The 23,485-nt window shown below is 39.7% G+C and overlaps 3 protein-coding genes across 3 annotated transcripts in view; all 3 read left to right on the top strand.

The window, feature by feature from the left end:
- Window positions 1–1,852: 1,852 nt before the first annotated feature.
- lg20h21orf91 (linkage group 20 C21orf91 homolog) lies at window positions 1,853–17,202 on the top strand. Its single transcript, XM_018692227.2, has 5 exons — window positions 1,853–1,990; window positions 3,823–3,956; window positions 12,347–12,850; window positions 13,574–13,636; window positions 14,670–17,202. Exons 2-5 carry the CDS (start codon window positions 3,830–3,832, stop codon window positions 14,840–14,842), a joined length of 867 nt encoding a protein of 288 aa, XP_018547743.1. The 5' UTR covers window positions 1,853–1,990; window positions 3,823–3,829; the 3' UTR covers window positions 14,843–17,202.
- Window positions 17,203–18,080: 878 nt separating this feature from the next.
- btg3 (B-cell translocation gene 3) lies at window positions 18,081–21,098 on the top strand. The gene is made up of 5 exons (XM_018692229.2): window positions 18,081–18,194; window positions 19,198–19,404; window positions 19,593–19,730; window positions 20,135–20,327; window positions 20,544–21,098. The coding sequence occupies exons 2-5, from the start codon at window positions 19,232–19,234 to the stop codon at window positions 20,742–20,744; spliced, it is 705 nt and encodes a 234-aa protein (XP_018547745.1). The 5' UTR covers window positions 18,081–18,194; window positions 19,198–19,231; the 3' UTR covers window positions 20,745–21,098.
- Window positions 21,099–23,199: 2,101 nt separating this feature from the next.
- cxadr (CXADR Ig-like cell adhesion molecule) overlaps window positions 23,200–23,485 on the top strand; it is a 37,684-nt gene continuing 37,398 nt past the window's right edge. The window contains exon 1 of the mRNA XM_018691387.2: window positions 23,200–23,396. Within this exon, the coding sequence (XP_018546903.1) occupies window positions 23,342–23,396 (55 nt within the window). The 5' untranslated portion in view covers window positions 23,200–23,341. The remainder of the gene's footprint in view (window positions 23,397–23,485) is intronic.

Here is a 23,485-nt window from a genome sequence, read left to right on the forward strand (position 1 = left end):
AAAACACTAAGAGGAGCAAAGTTTTGGTGGCAGTTGTAGTACCGCTTTCTAGCCAGGAGATGGTACAAAGTCATTGTAAGACCTGAATAAAGGCTTGTAGTCCAGGGCATTATGATGACAGCCTTCAATTAACTTTTCAAAACCAATTCTCATGTTTCCAATGACAGTTAGCTTATTATTATTATTGTTATTGTTATTATTATTCATGAAATAACAACAACAGTTTATCATGGGCAGCTGTCACAGAGAAAATATTTATTAAATGAGGGGAAATCATTTAGAGGATCCATTGCTCATATGCCAAAAAAGAGATGTGGTGTGTTGATTGCATAATGTTGCCACTCTTGCAAACGTTAAGTTGCCTTCTGTGACAGCTGTTAGAGTGTCCTAATATACAACAGAATATGACACACAGGGGATAAAATGAATAAACTGCAAACTGAATTAAATAGCACTGTCACATGCATAATGTAGCCAACACTAGTCTGCCATTACAGAGGCTATGGCTATTCAATTTAAATGACAGTTGCCCAGGGCTATGGCAGAAATTGTACAGTGCTTGAAAGAAATATATGGCCTCTCAGTTACCTGACTGATAGCCTGAATGGACTATATGTGACATCAGTGCAGTCTATGGTTATTCAGAAGCATTTCCTTTTAAATTATATTTACAGCCTAAATAAAATTACAACCTAAAACTGTCCTTTCACTTCTTATTAGGAAGGGTAATTTTGTTGTTAATGATACAGGAGACAGCCAAGTAAAAAAAATAAAATTACATTTTAAAAAAACCTTATAGCCTTGTTCCCCACTTGGTGCAATGTGGTCCTAGAAGGAGAGTCGGAATAAATTTTCAGTGAATGGATGACCACTGATGAGGTCCCATTTGCAGGATTGATGAACTGCAGTCTTACTGACATTTAGTCCTAGCATAGTTTTTGTATTATAGTGTTAGTATTTACAAAAATTAAAATTGGTAAATAAAACTGGTAATGTTGAATTTGATTATTTTACCAATTTCCAGGAGGGTACTGGGCTACGGGCAGGTCTGTACCGCAACAAGTGGTGAGATTGTTGTTCCACCTGGCTGTTGTTTAATACAGAAAATTCGTTGAGATATTCCTTGCCTTCCTTTCAGTCACAGAGCTAAGAGGCTGCTCATAATCAGGGCTGGTCTTACTGTTTTTATGAATCTTAGTTTTTTTTTTAGTTTGTTGTTTAGGTATGAGTGGGGAAGGGGAACTGCGGCCCCACCTCTACAAATATCACCCACCACTGGTAAAGAAAGTCGGACATACACTTGCCAGACAACTTAAAAGGATTTCTGCCATGTCAGTTCGTTCCATATGGCATATTTACTCCTACAGCTAATAATGGCCGTTCCTCTCGATCCTTCGCGGGAATTCCCCACGTGTGACTTCACGTGAAGTGAAATTAAAACTATATATGCTGACGGAGGAAGAGTTGTTTAAAATAAAACCCTGCACCCCCATATGATGTATCTAACAAAGAGAAACTTCTTCACTATCGCCATTGTATAGTTATTTATTTTTAGTTATTTTGTTTAGTTAAACCCAATTACCTTCCCTTCCCCTCTGATATGGAAATGTTTTGATGACGCAATGAAGACTTACCTTCATTTAACCGTAGGGGTGTTTATACGTCCACTGATGGCAGAAGTGGCGTATATAATGAGAAAAATAAATTCTATCATAAAATGTATGTATTTCTACAAATATATGTAATATCTGTTGTTTGTTTATGATTTATTGGGAGCAGAGTGTCAATAATTAAATTACTGACAATTCTTATCACCCCACGAATAAACTAGTGGGTTATTCCACTGAGAGCCGAGAGAGGCTCCTGTAGCTTCTCTGGATTTGCCGTGACGCGCAGTGCTGTCTGATGTTTGTGTGCCCACTGAAGCGAAGGAGAACCGTGGTGTCCACACAAAAGGAATAGCTGTCCGAATATACTTTTTACGACAAAGGTGAGTTCCATGAAATGTGGTGTCCTAAAACACTGATGGCGCTCGTATTTTGTTAGATGCCTCGCTGTTTCACAGTGCTGAATAACGGTCACGAATCAGTCAGACCAGAATACTCGGCGGAGGATGCCAGTGTACTGCTAGCTTAACTTCTTGTTAGCAAGTATTTGTTGACATTTTGGTTACTGCAAACTGTCTAGAGCCGAAGTAGCATTCAACCGGCCTTAAGACATTTCAATTGCAGACGAGAAGAAATACACACACTGGCGAAGGTTAGCTATTTATGTGATTGCTATGGAGTGAAAAGTTTAAATGGAATTCGGCCACCCGATCCCGTTATTGCAATGACTGGCTATTCTCTTGAGCTTCCGTTGAGTGTCTATCAATATACCAAAGTCTGGGCAGTAGTGCAGTGTCTTAACTTCTTCTTCCTTTAGTTTTGGTGCTCTGAAAGCTCGTGAATACGGATAATATAACCTAGTTAAGTACACTTAACAACTCTGTCAGATGTTGTGGTTTGTTGGCGCTGCCTTTGACTTGACCTCTCAGTATGACTCAAAACTGTACGAACCATTTCATCATTTGTGCTATGTCATAAAAGAGATGTTTTTTTGTTTTCTGAAAACTGAAACTAGTTGCACTTAAACAACTTTTTGTTCTAACTACATTGGTTTGCTTCTTACTTTTATTTTTCTGTTTTGGAGCAAAGTTTTATGCTCTCGTGGTTTACAGTTTCCAGAGGACGTTCAGACCGTTGTTAATGTAATTGGTGGCGTAGGAAAACTTGAATTTAGCTTCTTAAATGCCACTAAAAGCTTTGTAGATGTAGTAATTTGTGCTGTGTTGCATATTCTAGTTAGAAAAACGAATAATACGGACACCACGATATGGTCTCTTGCAATACTATAGTTTAACACTTTGACACGAACATAACTGAATGTTTTGCGGAGGAAACTTCCATCAGAGCAAGTGTTTATCTTTCCTCTAGTCTCTGAAACTGTTCTGCTTTCTGACAAGTGAGGCTTTTTACCAAATGTGTTTCCAACTGCTGGTTTTGAACATGCTGTGAGAAATGTCACTCTAAACAATTGTACATGGAATAATTACCACAAAGAGGTTCTTACAAGCAAGACTTGGACATACTGTAAATACTATTTACATACTGTAATCTCAGAACAGAGATGCACACAGCTGTTATGATTCTTAAGACTCCTTTTGAATGTTTTGAAGTTAATACTTCCTGGCTATACACATCACCTTACATAAACTAAAGTCAGCATATGTAACAGTTGTAAATGTGAGTCCAGCCTTGTAATATATGCTCTTTTCCCACTGAGATGACTGTTTTAAGATATGACTGACATCAGATTGTGTTTAATTTTTTGGGACCCAATAGCTTGTTGGTACAGTGATTAGAGACAGGCTGTTCTGTTCAGTCTGCAGTTAGCTGTGCCATTTTATCAGCTTGTGTCGTAATGTGTCACCAACATCACAGACTAAAAACATGGTAGAATGCTGCGCATGCCACATGAAACATCCATGTTTCAGTGCGGACCAGGAACCTGTGTTACCTGTCACAGCCTTCTCTCCCCTTGTTTCCTGCCCACCCACCCCCACCACCCCAAAAATAGGGGCACTGTCTTCTTGCCTCTTTTACTTTATTCTGGACCAAAAATAGTATGAACCAGAAAATATTGCCCCCACTGACACTACCAAATTGCATTTTTAATAAGTGTATTTGAAAGTGTGACCTAATTAGTAAAACTGAGCTTGGAGGTTGTGTGTGCTCTTGATATTTAGCCATGTGCTCTCTTTCACTGGTTGTTTTACCCCAGAAGCACTATGGATGAAGAGGAGCAGTTTGTGAACATTGATCTGAACGATGACAATATCTGCAGCGTCTGCAAGCTTGAGACGGAAACAGGGACCTTATCTTTCTGCCATGTCTGCTTTGAACTCAGCATTGAAGGTAAGACACAAGATTTGGGGCAAATGTTGCTTTGCTCACTAGAGTGAAGAGCAAACAACGTGTGACCTCTGTGCCTTTTTCTGAACATACACACACACACATACTCAATTTCTACTGATGGGATTCAAAATTCAAATATATCTTAATCTCCAGCAGTTTTACTGGATAGCTTTATATGGAGGCAGTCTTATGTGGATAGATCAGTCCTGGTCCTGTCTGCCAAGAGTCTGCAGTATTTGGATCACATAGTAAATCACTTTTGCAGAAACATTCAGATTCCTTTTGATCATTAGTTCCCATCATAGCAAATATGCACTCACACCAGGAGCCGTAATAGAGCCTGGGAACCTTTCAGATGGCTTGATGTCTCATTCAATTGCTGTCCACAAACACTTCTTTTATCCTCTCCAGGAACAACGTTAAAGATATATGTGCAGGGTAATGGGCCTGTAGGACCAAAGCCCTCACTAAAGGCAGGCCACTGTGATTCTTCTGTATGATGTTCCACTCCAACTCAAGAGCGTGTGTTTGAAGTTTTTTCATCTCTCAATTAATGAGTGGCCTATTTGAAGAAGAATGGGAAATCAGAAGGAGTTAGATATGCCTCTCATTCGGTACTCATAGATCCACTCATAGATCCACAAAGGCTCTTTTCTGCTGTAAAACAGCATCATATAAGCTGACTAAGAGCTCCCAGAAGGATACATCATTTTGTTTACAGCAGGAAAAATGCAATTGCATGAAAGATGTATAGGTCTCTTCTGTTATGGTTTAAGGAAACTGAGTGTGTGGGCACTGATTAATTGCTCTGTTCTTTGTGGGCTAGAAAAGAGTCTTCAGCCACAGTCTCAGTCAAGCACTATATACAGAATAGTACTTCACTTTAAGTTGCTATTAGTAAGAGCTTGCAAGCTCATTAATCCTCATTCAGCAAAGAATTAATAAGGATACAGCCAGGGTTTGCTGGCTGGTACATACAGTAATATCTGAAACCTAAATATAACTGATAATATAAGACTTTTTGCTTATTAAAAACAAACAGCCTCAATTCATGTTTGATCTGTATAATAATGTAGCACGGTGTGTGCCTTAGCTTCACTTGTTTACACACTGCTATCTCATATTTGAAATCTAAATACAAATTTCAGGGTCATATTTTCCCTATTTCTACGTTTTCCTATCCTATTCAGATGTAAGGGTCACTAAAGGGCTAAACCAACCAGGGTTTGCTTATCTGGCTCAGTTGGGGTGTCGTTCTTTGCTCTATCTAATGTTTCAGCCAGGATGCTACGTTCAGGTAGGAAAAAGTCAGCTGGTGGGACATTTATGTAAGTGTGTTCTGAAAGCTTGTCATTGTTTAGACAGAACTGAGGTACCGTAAGCACTGGTTGTGTCAGACAAGACAAGCCTCTCAAACTGCATCGGTAACGTTGCGTGTTCTTCAGTGTATAGGTTTTGATGTAGTCTGTGTGTGTCAGTAAAGTGACTATTATGTAACTGTTGGGTCTGGGAGGGGGCTTGCAGACAAGCACGTGTTACTGATGCAGCTGAGTGTCTCATTTGTGGGAGGGGAGCTTGCCAAGCTGCATGTGGCTACGTTAGGCATGGTGAAACTAAGGCCAAGCCATGTGTCTGCTGACTGCTCATGTAGACTTAATAGCTGCAATGCCCATTCATCCTGTGCCCTCCTTCAGTAAAGGAGAAGAGAGCAAAAGCCCAGTTACCACAAAATACTGGAATGGTCCTTGTCTCCCATTGCACACACAAGCACCCCCCCAACCCCCAACCCCCCAGTCTCTTTATGTCCTAAACTGTATCATGCTATCTCAAGGGTGAATTGCTGCTGCTGAATATTCATTGCCTTCTTGCTCTGTGCTGGTTTTGCATATTTATTGGAAGCAATTGAAGCAGAATTGTTTTTTGTTTTTTTTTTAAGCAGGAGGGTATATTGCAATGCACGAATCACTGATGTATCATATGTAAGGCTCCCTATATTTACTGCTGTCTGCATGAACTGAGTTTGAGCAAAATGATCAAATAAATGTATGTTTTGAGAAAATGTCATCACCCCAGAGAATATCTACTATGCCCTGTTTTTGATTGCTGGCTGTACAAACTGCAGTGTCTTCTAGATGCCCCAGTGGAAATACTTACCAAACTAACTATTTTCATGTTATTACCTCTTTTACAACAAATGACACAATGAAATGTCTGTAGTCTCTTAGCCTAACCCGAGTAGACAGACTAAGTAACACAGACTGAGTAATGCTCCTCATGACAAGTAAAGTTTATATGCAAAATCAACAGTGTGCCCCTTTAAAATATTTTATGTTTTAAAATTATGTTGAACACATTATTGGTGCAGTTATGCTCAGCTCTAACTGGTGACTGTGACAGTGTAACTTTGCCACAACAGGATGCAGGCCCTTTATGAGTTAACTGCTTATACGTTAGGATTCATTTTGTCCCTCAACCTCCCAAGCTCTACTTGGAGATTTGCATGAAATGGAGATGTTCAAACTTGCCCGTTTCAGTGTCAGCAGCTGACACACACAGTCCTCACAGCTTAAGTTAGTTAGTCACATACATCGCCTGAAGCACCAACAAAATCCACTAATAAAAAAGATTTGCCATCTTCAGATTCTAATAGATTATATATGTTTGAGGGTGCAGATTTGTGTATTACTAAGGTTTCAGCCCACCCTAGACCAGATACAGAAGTAGCTGTGAAGGCTGTTGGTGAAAGCATTGAGCACAGTTTGAAGCAAGATGAATGTTCAGGAAATGCAGCCTTTGTTGTACCTCCAAGTGACTGTTTCCTGAGGAAACTGCTTTGGCCTGCATGCACTGGTTCCATCAGAAAACACCAAATATAAATTGTGTCTGTTCAGATATTGCTCAAGCTCTGCCTAACTGGGCATTTCTTACTTTCAGACATCCCTTTCTTTCTTTCTTTTTCTTTTTTTTCACTGCACCATCTGAGCTGTGTACTACCCATGGTTACACAGCCTTGAGCGTCAACAGCAAAGAACAAGGGAACTACTGCAGTCCCACACTAAAATACCAAGAGCTAGTTCAGCAAGTTATTGTTTATTTTCTTGAGAAGGGATGTAGCAGCTTTTAGCCAAAGGAATCAGTGTATTTCAGAGGAAACCTGACACCAGACCCAACCCATATAATGCCTGTGATACCAAAGATTATGAGAGAATGCTTTAAGGTAGCTAAGAGAGCTTGACCTCCCATCTAACTAAAGTTTGCAGGTACAGTTGCTGTCTAGAAATTACTTAACTGAAAAACTCCTTTTATCAGAATATACACAGCATATATACATTAGATATTTTAGTTTTTGTCAGATATGTGATTCAAATGTGTGTCGGTTCATTTGTAATCACACATACTATGCCTGATGTGTAAAGTCATGTTGAAGGAATACTTGACTGCAAGTAAACAAGTTAGCTGGTATGGTTAGGTTTTAGTTATCTTTCTTTTAAGTAGTCAAAGCAAAAAATGGCCAAACTCAATAACACTGTTAATGAACTGGCCTGGTGGGACACAGTGAGCTTTGTAAACATATATATGAAACTAGTGAGTAAGTGTTATAACCTCCAGCCTATCACACAGATGGCTTTCCTTTGGTCTCCTGGTCGTCTCTGGCTCCTTGTCAGACAGGATGTCTGCTGAGCAGCCAGGTTCTGTAAAACCTCTCTACCACTCCTTTATCTGCTTACATAGTGCAGAGAGAGTTTTTGCTGAGGCTTGGTAATATTACCATCTGAGTTTGTGGTGAAAAAGGAAAATTCCTACAGCAAGAGGCTGGAATGATGCAGTCGGTGCTGATTCTGGTTGTTGCTCTACAGGGACTATTGTTGCCTGCTCCTATAAACAGCTCATTCATTGTTGGTGAACTCTCCACCCTGGGGTGTATAGGGAGGCCTAATTATGTTGCTGCAACTGTATGATGGCACACAGTTAGGGTCCAGAGATTTTCTGAACCTAATGTATGGTCCACCTTGCTGAACCCCTCTAATTTAGTACTATAATAGTTTATGCTGCTTTCTATCTGAATCTGGCTTTAATAAATAGCCTCTTTTTCAAAGTTTATAGTCTTCATTAGCCTGGAAAATATGAATAAATTGTCTCATGGGGTTTATTCTTTATTGTCTACAGACCTGAAAAACCTGCAGCTTTTTCAGTGTAGGTTTGTTACATTTTAAACTAACTAATTTACATAGTCTAATCCACTGAATGTGACACCTGGCCAATGTCAGCAACGACTTTTTCTACCATGCAGGATGGTAATGTCAGACAGCAGCCACAGCAGAGGAAAGCAGTGTATCTCTGTTACAGTATCAGTTACCATAGGTTTCATGGATACACCAGGCAGGAAAAGGGGCAGGATAGGAGGCATAATTAACAATCATTATCAACGCAGTATAATACATCAGTAGTTGTCACACTGCTTTTTTGTCGTTCTTGCATTGCTTGGTTGATTAGCCCTGGTTAGTCAGGAGTTACAGTCATTTCTATGGGGAAGGTTTATTCCTTAATTTCTGAAATATATGATATATATAAATATACAATAATATAATATATATTAATTAGTTAACCTTTTCCCCAAAAACACAAGTTCATAAAATGCTGTACAGAATGTTACTTTTTTCAAGGTTAAAAGCACTAAAACAAGCAAATACATTGCTAGGCTAGTCATTGCTAGTATTTAATCACTGAATAAATAGTTTTTGTTCCAAACAGAGTTATTCATATGTGACTGGGATGTTTTACTTAAAATCCATGAAAGATGGACAGGATTACAAAATTCTCACTTTTCACCTCTTGATCCAGTTGCTCATTCCTACTGCAGTTATTTTAAACATGATTCAGTTTGAGTGCAACTGGGACCAACAGAGATTGTGAGAATTTACAAAACTCAGGAGTTTATAGTCTATGTTGCCTGTGTCGCTTCTGTGCCACAAATTTGACTTTTGCAATTAGTTTCTTTTTCTATGCAAATTGCATAATAAATGATCATGGCAAATTATTGATAGATTGATATCAGTTTCTGTTTACATTACTAAAATTAGTAGTTTTCAGTGTGTTGCCTGCTGTTGTATGCCAACACATGCTTCTAAAATCATCATGTTGGTGGAAATAAGTTGATATGTGTGTGCAGTGTCTAGTCTCTGTGGATTTCAGTAATCCTCAGGTGTAATCGTCAGGTGTTTATCAAGTGTTGTCCTTTGCCACTCTGTAACGGCAGTGGTTAACAGGTGGTTTGAATTTACGTGTCACTGAGTTCACTGTTGTTCATGTGAGCTCTGTGTTGGTGCCTGTGCAGCTGCTGACAACACATTCTCCAAAGCGTTTACATATAGCTCTGTTTGACACCTTACCACAGATGACCTCTGTCCCACTTGTCCCTAGTACCATCTCTCAGCCTTCAATTCGTCTCTAGCATGCCAAGAATGGAGTGTCCTTGCTAAGCACACACACATACTGTTCAGAGCAAAACAAGAAGCCTGCAGATAGCTGCTCCAGACAAGACAAAATGTGTTTGTTCATGACACACGAATGTTAAAGACAACAGTGTGTGTATTATGTTGTGGAGACATAAACAAAGGCCACAAACACAGTTGTAAGTATCAAAACATTAGGCAGAGCTCTTTCCATGATGGCAACCACAAAACAAAAAAAAAAAAAAGTCTGCAGAGTTGGAGTTAAATTTGGTGAAACTGTGACCGCTAAATAGAGAGCAGGACTAGATCGAGCAGAGGGATGTCTTCTCTCTACAGTCTGAGGATTATTATAGCATTGTTTTGGGAGATTCCCAGGGTTACTTTGCAATTGATGACTTTATTGTTTAATGGACTTTTTTGTGCCAAAATTCTTAGATGTCACTTGTGACTAAAAACGTGTGATTTTGTTTGCTATTACACACCTTGTAAAGGATAAAGGGTCTGAAGTACAAATTGTCACTTAATTTGTTTGGAAACAGTCAAAGATGATCCTGATAGATTTCAGATTTTTGTAAGCATAGATTTCACATTGTTTCAGTTAAGCTGGGTACTTGATTCCTGGTTGATTGAGGATCTGGCTTTCGTGTTTCCGTTGGTGTATTATTATTTCTATTTACTCTCAGGGATAGCAATTCACAGCTGAAAGCTATGAATAACACCATGTGTTTATATTTTACATTTCTCCATCAGACCTAAGCTTTGTCTGCTTTATCTTTGTCAGATGTTTCATTGAATGACAGACGAACCTTGACACCCACCTCACAAAAGAGCAGGAAAAAACAAGCTCACTGGTCATCAGTGTTGTTGTGCTTAATGTCACTAACTGTCGCAGCTGAACAATGTTGATTCACCTCCAGTGAATAGTGTGTGTGTGTTTGCAATAGTGTGTTCATCCATGAAAGGCAGTAGTGCTAAGCTGCTTAGCTAGAGTGAGGTCTTTGGCTGGTGGTGCACTGCCCTGGTTGTGGGCCAATGATTTTTCTGCTAGGCAAGTGGTAGCCAGTGTGTTTTTGTGGTATCTAAAGACTGAGACTGATCGGATTATAACGTGGCTGTTTGATAGGCAGAAAGCTTCTGCAGCTATGAATGAAGCTTTTCATTGGCCATTCATTAGGCAGTGTGCACACAGAAATATTACAAAGAAACTGTCTTACAGCAAGTTTGTTCTAAAAACTGTGTTGACTCCTCATTCTTTCTCATATCAAGCCAAGTCAGTTTTATTTATGCAGCTCAAGGTAACAAATTAGCCTTATTAATTTGTACAACATACAACACCCTCTATTTGTACACCCCCAGTTAGATAAAGGGAATAGTGTCCTGCAGTGCTGTTCTTTTCTTCTTCCTTACCAAATAATAATTACATTTTCCTTTCTTCTTGTCAGAATTGCCACATGTAATGTGGATTTTAAAAACTTTTTTCACTTCATACATCTACATATAGGATTATATATTTTGACTTTATTAATACATTGCCATAAATTCAGTCTAACAGATTCTTTCCTGACCTCGGTAAATTATTGTCAAAACATTTATCTGTTTGATCAAGGAACTAAGAGTTGAAAATGCAACTAAGAAAGAAGAAAGAAGTTAGCCACAAACTGTCAGCTACTGACTCTACTGGAATCAACTCTTACAGCCCTGTGTCAAAGGAAACCAAAACCTCTTTTATGTGTGTGTAACCTTAAGAATACCCTGCAGGCCACACCAATTATGAGGGTTCTGTGTATGTGTGTGTTTATTGTACTGAGGTCATGTGGTGTTAGGGATGATGTGTGGACCAGATCTTGTTGTCTGCCGGTAAAGCGCTGAAAGAAGCATGTGAGATTAACCTACCTTAAGAGAGCTCTTAAATCTACATGAACTAATCTCCTCACCTCAGGTTCCAACACGTTCGTATGTATGCTGAAAAAATGTAGGCCGTAAGAAGAAGGCCATCACACAAACACCTGTGCAGCACACTCTCACTTTAACCTCATGTGCTGTCGCTCGCACACAGTTTTCACTCATTCTCTTTCACCTTCAGCTTGCCTTTGTTTATCAAGCTCCAGCCCATTTTACACAGAGGTTATTTTCATTTTGGTCTACTTTCCCTGTGTTAGTTTTTTCTGTGAAAGTTAAATTGGTTACAGTGTGACCTGTTTTGACTGGATCCAGGAAGCATTACTTCTCTTCTTCATAGAGGTACTTCCCAGGAATGTAGTCATAATTACAGTACAGAACATCAGCCCACGTAATGTAGTTGTTTTTCTCGGTTTCCTTTTCAATGAGAAGGCTTCGATTGTTTTGTTTTTCAGACTCCGGTGCATCCTCTGTTGAGACAGGATACTTATGTGTGTACATATGTTGACACAAGATAAACAAGACTAAGTGGAGACAAAAAATTGTATTAATTTTGTTATATGTTGTTTGACACACAAGTACAGGAACATTAAGAAATGATCATTCATGTGAATGAAATGTTGCTTCATGTTAACCGACACCACTTTATGCACCTTCTTCCCTCTGATGCTCAGTAAATGTTTTACAGATATGCTTTATGTGTTTGCATGGAGACTGGGTTGATCTATTATCCCTACTTTCCCAACACTTTACTGGCTAATCCACCGCACACTAAGCTGCTTTCAAAGAGAGATGTGATACGTCAGTCTGACAGTTTTAGCTAGCTTTCATACTAGTTTACTTTTATTTGCTGTGGCAAGTTCAGTAGGTCAGTACTCTCCTTCTCACTGTTAAAATCACTGCTTTATTTCCTGTCAACCATTTGATGCAGTTTTTAATGGATTAGGAATCCTGGATCTTTGAGTTCACTGTATGTTAGAACTCTGACCTCTGAACTTTGACCTTTTGACTCACTGCTTCTTATCTGTGTCAATACAGGTGTCTCCTCCGCTACCTTGTTACATTCAAAGTCCCTGCGTGGTCACAGAGACTGCTTTGAGAAATGTCATCTCATTGCCAACCAGAAGCTGTCACATTCCAAGGTCTCCCGAAGTGCCTACGAGGGCATGAAGCTGGCCCTCAGCCAGAAACTGAACCGCATCATCCAGTATGCCCAGAACAAAGACTCTGTCTCCTCCAGCGGCCTCAGCAGACGGGGGACCAAGCTTCTCTGTTATGGCCAGCAGAGTGACCGCAAGCTGCTGCCCCAGTCAGATGCCCAGGTGCCCCGCTACGCGCCCCGCTGGGACACGGGCAAAGCGACAGGGCTGCCTGATTACACCATGGGGATGTTGGAGTGCCACACAGCGGAGGAGCTTGGGCTACTGCGGGAGTCACAATCGGACGTTTGGTCCAGTGATGGCAGGACAGGACTACATGGCCGGAATCAGTCAACAGCAGGACAGACAGAGCACAGGCACCAGAGCCGCAGCAGAGATGAATGTGAGCACATTCAAGTGAAATTACGTTTTCTAACTACAACTAACATAACTTTTAACAAGGTGCAATTAAAATACTAGTGGAAGGTTTTTAATCTTTTGTATTTGAATGAAGAATAGTGTAGACAATATGTCAACCGAATTGGATAGCTGCACTTCCCTGTCTCTCATCTCTGTCTCACCCTGTTCAGTGTTATCTCTGTTATCCAGAGACTTCTAAAATCTCAGAGCACTTATTTGTTAAAAGTCAACACACGAAACAGTAATACAAGACCAGAAGATTCCTGACTGCAGGAATGTGAGAGAGCCTCTAACTGGCCCTAATTCAAATTCTGTGCTTTTAAATGAAAGATGACAGACATTTCACAGGTCCACAGGTGTATATGTTTACTTCAGCTCATCATCAGCCTCCAGCCCTCACTGCTCTAAATATCTTAAACCTGCAGATGTACAGGAAACTATCATTTTAGGTGTTTCATGTTTATGTAATCACAGGATTTCTACTACTTTGTTAATACCTGGTTAGTAATATCAATAATGGCACTTTTTTTTCAGCTCAGAGCTTTCATGCAGCACCTTTAGTGAAATAACACATTTCCTATTGATACTGCTCAAAGTATCACTGTGTACAGTTATTTAAAAAATGAAAGTGGCTTAACTACATACTGACATGATACAGTCTATTCCTCTGATACTCTCTAATATACATTTTTTTTACTCCTTCTAGTGACAAAAATGAGTGTGGATGAGCTCCATCAGCTGAATGCCCAGCTGCTGATGCAAATTCAAAGTAAGTGACATTTACTGGTGTTCAACAGACTTTCTTAACGAGTTCAACAGTTTCAATCATCAATTTTTTAAATGTAACATTTTTTCGTCATGTTCAGTCTGTAATTCTCATCTCTCTCCCCACATGAAATTCTGTGTCTATGTTAGTAAAGATAGATTTAGCTGACAGCATAGCCAGTCTGAGCACGCTGAACATAAGACTCATTAAAGCAGGGAAAAGCAGACTGGAGGGTTTCTCTAGTCAACACATCATCTCCTTCCATGTGACCAATTGCATTGAATTAGACACTGTGTAGTGCTTGCTCATGCATACCCTGCCTGTCTGTTCACTCCATTCTTCATCAGTTAGGCCTATTGTTTTCTACACGCAGTAACAGCTAAGCTACAAGCATGTTATCTTAAGCAGCAGAAGTTTTACTTTTGCCTCAGTAAGGTCTAGTACCCACTGCACCATAGCACAACTGATGTCACACCAGTCATTTGAGTCTTTGAGTCTACCAGTGTGAGTGATCAGACAAGTCAGATTATCACTCTGGCCACTGTCAAGAGGGAAATAACATGAGAGAGAGACAGACGTGAGATGTCCTCCACCAGAGCAACGTGTAGTGGGTGCCTGGTCTACAGATTCATATTCAGCCTTCAGGAGCTGACAGTTTCACATAGTTTCATCTTTAACTTGTGATGGTGATTTTTGTCAGGTGGCAACACAGTTATAAAATGTGGTTTTTAGCAGTTTACAGCAGTTGTTTACAGTGGATTGGTTTTCTGCTATGTCTGCATCTTCAATTTTTCACCATATAGGGTCCAGCCTTATGCTGGGTTTCGACCTAGTCTTGATCATCTTCTCTTTGTGGGGGTGTCTTAAGCTAATTCCATTTCTGTCGTGTTGTCTTTGCCCTCTGCTCCTTCAGTAATCACTGTTATTGATTTTCTTTGTCTTGTTTGTTTCTCCCATTTGTTTGGCTGTACATAAGTTGACCTTGTGTGTGAATCAAACCACTGACTCTCATTTTTTGCCTTTCGACTATCCACAGAGGTGTTCGAGGAGCTGACTGTGGCCGTGCAGGAGAAGGACTCATTGGCGTCAGAGCTGCACGTGCGTCACATTGCTATTGAGCAGCTCTTTAAGAACTGTGCCAAGCTGCCCTGGCTGCACATCAGCAGGGCCGGGGTCAAGGCCAGCAGCAGCAGTGGCCCTGTGGAGTGAGGTGCAAGGGTGGGGCTTCCTTCTCTGCTGCTGGGAGGAAGCTGACGAACACTTAAGCATGCTGGCTGCAGTGAGGCTGAAAATGCCTTCATGTATACTGAGAGACTTCTGTAATGCTATGATTACACTGAGCTGTTAGATCTGCATTAGAGCAGGGCTGGGTCCGCTCCGCTCTCGTGGGTTGCAGTGATGATACAAGGATTGATGGTGCTGTGCTCTTTAAAACAAGCTTCTGGTCTGACATGTGACCTGAACGTCACCCAACCCAAGTACCTAGGATGCATGTTAATACCAGGTGGGGCTCAGAGTGTCAAGATATGACTAGAATATCTTTTAATATTTATCTTATTACAGACTGAAAAACCGTTTGTCTACATTAATTTTACAGAGACAATTGCTGTTGGTTTTACTTTCTTTTTCTAAGTTGCTGTCAACCATTTGAGTTTTTATTGTTCTGTTTCATTTTCTGTAGATACATTTCAAAGTTTTTCTTCTGATTATGTCAGACATGAATATTCAGATATGAGTTTTAGCACTGCATAATACTCTTCCGTATGCTACCTTGTGGTTTTCTGTAGAAAGTGGTTAGCCAGTCAGAAGTGAGTTACAGTATTTTATAACATGGCACAGGCGTATACTTGATGCAGACTAGTTGGATCATTTCCATCATATTCATATCATCAGGTACTGCTAGCAGTAGTGTTTGATTACAGTTCTTATGTAAAGTGCTAACAAGGTTTAAGCTTTTTCATGCAGCTGCACACTGGTAATAACATGGCTGGAAACATGAGTTTTTGAGTTGCCTTCCAACTGCCAAAGTTCACATGCTAGTTTGTGAGCAAGTGTGAGACAACATTACAACAAAGACAAATCAGAGTGTAAAATTAACAGGGCTATACCAGCTGTGCAGGTTTTTCTTTTTGGGGGCTCTGGCTATTTTGGGGGTGTCCATGAACTAATCCTTTGTAACAGCTGGTTGGCAAGCAGCAAGTGGAAATATCAGTTAATATACGTTCTGGGGGAACCCAGTTTAAAGACGAGAAGTGTTTTGTTTGAAGTTTTGGCTTTATAATAACTATTATTGCTAGTGAGATTTACTTGATATTTAGTACAGAGCTGCTTGTTGTCTGTGGTATAGCTGTTAAGCACAAGTTATATGTATGGCTATACATTGAATGAGTACATTGGAAGAAGAAACTATTGAAAAAGAAACCTAGCTGCCAAACCAAAGTCTGTACTTGTTCTGTGTTTCACATGTGAATTGCAAGCATTTGACTTAGATTTCATTAATAGAAGAAGATGCAATACCAAACCGCTTTAAAATATGGCTTAGTGATTTACTTCTGTGTTTGGTTCACTGTGTTTAATAATGAACCATAGATTTTTACTCTAAAGGTATTGGTGTGGAAATTATTTGTTCTTAAATACACAGTGTGTTTCATGAATTGTTTTATTTATCATTTTCATTTCGCTCTCGTTCAGTGTTAACATTTGTTGCCCTCTCTCCTGCATTGAGGTGTGACAGCCCAAGTTGATGTCACAGCAATACAAACAGGACAGTTTGGTCTACTGTGCCTCTAGAGGTCCATGATTTTTTAACAGGAAACAATGAACGATGTAGGGAGTGGTCTGTAGTTGTGCTGTATTATTCAGAAACCCTATGCAAGAAAGAGACAAATAAAACAAAAGCCTTATTAAGTAGAAATTATCTGAAAGAATATTGGTCATCTGAGTTTTCTCAGGTCAGAGCTACTAGTGTATAATAAGCTGGGGAAAGACAAGGTTATAATCAGATTGATGTGTAGAAAAACTCAGCATTGTCAGTGTATCTCATTGCTCTCTCTTTGTAAGAGATTAAATACATTTGACCCCTTTAGGGTTTAAAGTTAAAAGTTTTAGCTCCATTTTAATCCTCTATCTCAGTTTTATTTGGATAACTGTATTTAGTGTGCTTGAGTGTTTGGGAGTATTAAGATTACTGGTCCTTAATGGAAATTTCCAGTCATTCAGTCTTCAGTTGTATGTTTTATTTTTGTGTTTTAAATATGAATGCTGTGTGTTTTTGTATACTGTGGAAACATGCCTGGGCCTGTGCCTCTGCTCAGGCTGCCTGTTTTTGGTTGTCTCTTTATCTTTTACCGAAGATGTAAGCATACCTGTTAGACTTCCACCTCCTTCCTTTTGGACTTGACTCTTTGTTCTTTTGTTTTCCAATGTTGAACAAGGCTGCATTTGTGTTGTGTGATATTTTACATTCTATTTATTGTGTGTGTTCATGGACATTACACAGGCTGTGTGATTAGTGCTTAAGTGACTTTGTATTTTTTGTAAAATACTCCAATAAAATAAGATTATTTTTACTACATTCTCTGATGCGTAGAAGAGAATGACCTACCTCTTTCACCACATGGGCACTTGGCAAAAAAAGGAAATACAGAAAAATGAAATTAACAGGATAAAGCAGCAGCTCCTCACAGTCACCTGCTACAACTTCTGTTCAAAAATTCTTAATTATTAAAAACCCGAAAGACATCGAAATGACACAAAATAACTGCAGACATAAGGAAAGTGATAATGACCCACTGCTGATTTCTTGGGGTTTTAGATGTACTGTACCTTAACTAGGAGATGGTGCTGGTTGCAGTTGGTGGTAAATAGAGGTTGGATGCCCCCTTGTGGACAAAAAGCATTTATAAGTTGAACTAGAAATTTCCCGGAAGATGTGCACACTGTGTTTTACGGTAAAGTCGTTAAATAACTAACCCAAATCATTATTCTAGTCAACAATACCATTAATATCTCTGTCTAAAATGCTATCTTAACTATAAGACTGCATTAAGGCATTATTAGATTGTCTGACATGAATTGTAATAAGTGCCATATTGGCACAGAGTTGGCTTTAATGATTTCCCACGATAGCCAAGTTAAACCACAGATTAGTTTATAACATTAGAAGCATACACTAAAACTGAGCCATCTTACAAACTTAGTACTAAATGTTAAAATGTGTAATGTAATAATGAATGTATTGTGTTACAGTTCAAACATGTGTTTACTCTTTTCATCTTTTATGATAAATGACATCATTGGATGCAACCACCGCAATAAACAAAACATACATATCTAAGGGTATGAGTCATAACAGTAATAAGTATTACTCACTCATTGACGAGAATGTACTCCACCAATGAATGTTCTACGGTGGTCTGTTTGGAGCCAATGAATGATAGGTGGGTGGGAATTGTGTTGTAAAGGGCGGGGTTACTAACCGAACTCCAAGGGTTCTTCTGTTGGCCAGTATTCCGTTGCCATTCATTTTTTGCCCACATGCTGGAGGAGACTGCGAAAGAAGGTAAGCCAAGCTGTTTATATATTTATGTCTCACGTCTCACTGTGTTATGTAAGTGTCCCTTAACATGATCGTTATCTAATCACATCGCAAATTAGTATGGGAATTTCTAACTTTTGCTGTGATATTTACAGGACAGTTGCTGTGTTAGTTAGCAACATGAGGCTTTTAGAGTTATCTTAGCGCATTAGCTGTGAAGCTAATGCTAATAGCCCAATATTCTCTTAGGGGAATACTCAACCCACGAGGTAGGGCATTAGTGTTAAATCTGTAACTATCATTATAATAATTAAAGTAAGCCTCAAGTGCATTTCGGTGCGATTTTGGTAACACCCTGTTCGCATTGTTAGCTGAACTAGCCAGCTCGCAAGCTAGTGAGGATAAAGTGATCCATGTTATGGATTGAGGTACTGCGTGGATTACCGGAACTTGTGCGTCACAGCCCGCCTTTATGGGACATGTGCCGTTAACCTAAGTCAACAGACCCGACCAAAAACAAAAACTAATGGCGTTTCTTTGTAATTGCTCAGAATTTTAAACAAAAATATTCTCTCAACCAGAAGTTGTTACCACGCGCACACGGGGCGTTTTTACGTTAAGGAAAGGGATTTGCAAATGGGCGTTTTCACGATAACAAAAGAGCATTGGTAGGTTCTTGTAGACTGACAATTTTCAGGTTTTCAAACGTCTGGTAGTAGTGGATGAGCAAGCCACTATAGAACCCCTCGACACAGTTTAACATTTTAAATCCAGGCTTTCATTGTTGTCAAAAGTAGGTAATGGCTGTGGAACTTATCAGAAACAAGGAAAGGGCTTTTTGAAAACAGGGAAAGGAAAATACTGCCATGTAGAGGTCAGTTTCAGTTAAGCTATAAGTACATCACCAATTTTGGTCTCAAAACAATTCATAGGCAAGGCTTTGACATTTTAGCATACTTATGGTAAACACTTGGTTACTGCTGTGATTAAACTACTGCCCATCTGACTAAAGTTAATTTCCTTACAGAAGCTGTCCACACGTAATGAAACACATGTGAAATATGAGGAAAGAAATTGCAGCTGTGGTGTTCTTCCTGAAGAGGCTTGTGAAAAAAGCGGAGAAGCTGGAATCACACAAGGTTGAGCTGTTTGTTGAGAGGTTGGCTGTTGCACTGCAGGAGAAGTTCAAGGGGCACTGGTACCCTGAAAACCCCAGCAAAGGACAGGCATACAGGTGCTGCTCTCTCTGTCTGACATTTTTTTACTAACTGCTATTACTGTGAATTGTCAGATGTTCATGGTGAAGCTGCAACTTTCCACAGCATTATACCCAACACAGTTGGGTATGTCTTCTTATGAATGTCTTTCTATTGATATTCACATGCAGTGTTATGATTGTTAAACGTTTTGTGTGCTTTGCAGGTGCATCCGAGTGAACAGGTTCCACAGGCAGGATCCGGAGCTCCTTCGTGCCTGCTGGGAGAGCGGGGTTCAGTACAGTGACCTGGGACTGCCCCGTGAACTCACATTGTGGGTGGACCCTGGGGAGGTCTGCTGCAGGTGAGAGCTTTTTTGTCTGAGAATGAATGTGGCATATATACTTCTGTAGTTCAAAGATATTTGCAATTTTAGCAGTCAGACCTGCTAAAATATAGGTATATTGTTGGTAGGATAATTTTGTTGAAATTGTACGAGTATCGGCAACCATTGATATGCATTCAGCTTAAAGTATAAAAAGAATACACTCTACCCTTCTAATTTACTTGTTTTTAACAGAGCATTGTCATTTACCTAAGGTAATTTTAGGTACCCTGTCATAATAAAAATGAAAAACTTTTCATTTCTTACTTTTAATCTTTTTTCTCTAACCGAACTATTCAGAATTTGTTCAGTTCTAAACTGATTATTGATTTCCTGTTGAGCATGTTTGTAAGAGATTTTCCCTCCTCTTTCCCCATCATTAGGTACGGAGAACAAAATCCTTGCTTCTCAGTGGCCACTTTCTCTAGTGACAAGGAGGAGGACAAAGAGGTTGCAAGGAAGGTGACCAGTGCTTTGGAGAGGGTGACGTCAGACTACCACTCAGGTTCTTCCTCCGATGAGGAGAGCACACGCACTTCCCCCCTTACTATCCCCAACAACCGCTGTGCTTACCAGGTATTGTAAATTGCATTTTATATTTTTAAGTTATTTAATACCATAGAATTTAAGTATCACTTGCTGGTCTGGAAAAAGTAGAAGATTTCTCTACTAACCAGGTCCAGTGAATTATGAAGTAGCCATGCTTTGTTTCTGTTTCTTTTTTGCATCAACAACAAGGATTGTTTTTGTTGTAGTTGATGGCAGCTTAATCATATGTGTTTCCTTTTCAAGGTGATGAATCCAGCTGCTCCTACGTGGCATCCGAAAAAAATGGTACCAGGGAAAAGCCACATTCCACGACCCCACTATGGTTACAGGCATCACAGCAGAGCCCCTCACACTTCAAGGCATAATCTTTGGGTCCCTCCTGGCCATAGAGGAGGGCCTGGGTACTGGGACACAAACCAAAATCTGGCACATTGTTACAGATAGGAATCATGGTGCACACTGGACATTAAAGCTGAAGAAAACATTAAGATGACTGACCAATGTTTTTTTAAAACATACATTTTTTTATAGCTTAAATATTGATTGTTTTTTGACAAAGTCTTTTTTGCACTTTAGACCATTTGTTATAGTTTGAATAAATCACTTGTATTAAATTAGATATTGAAATTGGAATACTACACATGTAGTCATGAAGTACTGTATTTTTACAATGGGAGACGTTCATGTATACACCTACTGTCCTTTGTGATAAAATGTTTTATTTATTCATAGTGTAGAATTGTCCGATATATAGGCTTGAATTTATGAAGTTTTATTAAACACGATTTCCAAGCATGATGATTTGTATATTCCTTTGGGGGTTATATGTAATTTGTATGTTTTTTTGCTGGTTTTTTTTTTTTTTTTTGGGCAGTTTCCTTTATGTGCTAGCTGGCTGTAGAGAGCGGAGACAAGTATCTGGCACATTGTTACAGATTGAAACGTGGTGTGTCTAAAACACTAGTTACCAGGATGCTTTATATTTCTTTAAAATTATTTTGACAGTTACACATCTTGTGCTGCTCAGGTTCTGTGCTTCAGCACATTGAATTTGACATAATAGATACTACATTTAAGTGCCGGTTCTCATCTTCAGTTAAAGTAGATCTACATCAATATTGAAAGTTTTGTGTGGGAAGATACACACTTTAAGAGGGTTGTAGTATGCTTTTATAGACAGATACAAACACACAAAGTCAAACAAAATCATAATATTTAATATTTTGTAGGAAATCTTTTGTAGTTGGTTACTCAAGTCTTAGACCCACAGACTCAGACTCAGGCATTTGCATCTTGTGCTGAATCCTCTTAGGTTATGGCCATGAGGTCTTCAGCTACCTAAGTGATTACATACTACTAGGGCTATGTTGAGAGTGCTTCTGTGATTTTGGTGTACAGACTCTTAAATGTATTCCTCATAAAAACACCATAATACTTAGCATCTGTGGCTGGCACCCCTCCAGACAAATCAGAGCTATAATAGTTTTATCTATAGACAGGTTCACTGGCGATCCAGTGTTTTAACTGATTAGAAGGGAGCTAACATTTGTACACCCATACTAAAGGCATGGTGTTTATGTGAGTTATAGCCCTCCAGGGTGTCTTCACAGGTCTCTTTACTGGGCAGCAAGTTAACAGTGTTGCCCAGGATTAATTGAAATGTCGTACCACTCCACAGCAAGTATTACTGGATATGTGAGCTGAATGTGCAGCACTGTGCACAAACTTTAAGCACTACAAGAGAGGATGCTTTCAAAAATAATGCTATTTCTAATTTTTAGTGATCAGTTAACTTCATACAAAGTAAAGAGGAAAATACTAAATCCAATCAGTATTTGCTGTGACCACCCTTTGCCTTTAAAACAGTTCTCTGTGGTACACTTGCACACAGGTACTTGGTAGATAGGTTGTTCTAAGCATGCTGGAGAATTTGCCACAGTTCTGTGGATTGAGGCTGTCTCAGTGTCTTCTGTCTCTTCATATAATCCCAGACTGACTCCATGATGTTGAGATCATTGTGCGGTGACCAGACCATCTGTTGCAGGACTCCATGTGCTTTTTGTCTCTGAAGATGGTTCCTCATGACTCTGGCTGTATGTTTGGGCTCATTGTCCTGCTGTAGAATGAATCTGGGACTGATCAGTTGTCTCCCTGATGGTATTGTGTGATGGATAAGATAAACATCAAGTGCCTTAAACGTTTGCAGAATGTTGTGCCCACAATTTTGTTGTAGCTTGATGTATTGATTTGCCATTAGTTTCCAAGATATATATTCACAATTTAAAAGTACATACATGAAAATACATTTTAAAACATAATCATCATGCTTTTGAAAATAGATCACAATCTTCTTTATTATATATACATATATACATATTGTATTTATAACCTGTTACAACCACCCTCTCTGTAACGCGTGTCCTTCTCCTTTTTTTCTTCTCTCTCTACAGTGTTGTAAATTGTAATCTGGACCTGAATCTCCTGAAGGGAACCTCCCCAAATGATCAATAAACTTCTTATCTATCTATCTATCTATCTATCTATCTATCTATCTATCTATCTATCTATCTATCTATCAAAGTGGGCCGTGGTTAGATGCCTCGTCCGATGCAGCTACATTAGTCAGGTGGTGATATGTTGGGATATACAGTACACTATGACTGGGAAAATAGCAAGAATCTCAAAACTTGGAGCTGTTTCCTGTCTTCGGTGGTTGGGAATGCCACCCAGAAAGTCACCCAAGTTGGAAGCACTTGGGCGCGACCGCACATAGAGTACGGTACACGGACGCCCCCATAAATAAACACAGGGAAAACTCCGTGTTCATACCAGCAGAGGGCACCCCGGGATACTATTTGGGCGAACCGTGTGTCACGTGACACCCTGGGGCGCGCTCCACTGTGCACCTGCAGAGAGCGGCGGAGGAGGAGGTGGAGTGGAGTTTGGATGCTTCGGTCGAGCTGTGTAGCTGCGTTTCACTCGAACTGAGCACAAGTTCTCCGACCAAGTTTCACTGAGGAAGTCGTGGAATAGCTGGAACAATGATGGAGCTTTCGATAGGCCGGTTCTGCTGTGTACTGTTGAGCCTCTTCGCAGGTAAGTTTACTGACACCTACAGCCGCTGAGCTACTTTGATTGTAATGAATTTTCCCACTAAAACGGGAGCGAACACAGTCCTACAGGGC

Source organism: Lates calcarifer, linkage group LG20 (assembly GCF_001640805.2).
Source record: "Lates calcarifer isolate ASB-BC8 linkage group LG20, TLL_Latcal_v3, whole genome shotgun sequence".
Lineage (NCBI taxonomy): Eukaryota > Metazoa > Chordata > Actinopteri > Centropomidae > Lates > Lates calcarifer.

Excerpts from the sequence above, each read along its gene's own strand:
- btg3 (XM_018692229.2), top strand. The coding sequence starts at position 19,232 with ATGAGGAAAGAAATTGCAGCTGTGGTGTTCTTCCTGAAGAGGCTTGTG. Across the intron at positions 19,405-19,592 it reads AGCAAAGGACAGGCATACAG|GTGCATCCGAGTGAACAGGT; the intron begins GTGCTGCTCTCT and ends TGTGCTTTGCAG. Across the intron at positions 19,731-20,134 it reads CCTGGGGAGGTCTGCTGCAG|GTACGGAGAACAAAATCCTT; the intron begins GTGAGAGCTTTT and ends CCCCATCATTAG.
- lg20h21orf91 (XM_018692227.2), top strand. The coding sequence starts at position 3,830 with ATGGATGAAGAGGAGCAGTTTGTGAACATTGATCTGAACGATGACAAT. Across the intron at positions 12,851-13,573 it reads GAGCCGCAGCAGAGATGAAT|TGACAAAAATGAGTGTGGAT; the intron begins GTGAGCACATTC and ends TACTCCTTCTAG. Across the intron at positions 13,637-14,669 it reads GCTGCTGATGCAAATTCAAA|AGGTGTTCGAGGAGCTGACT; the intron begins GTAAGTGACATT and ends GACTATCCACAG.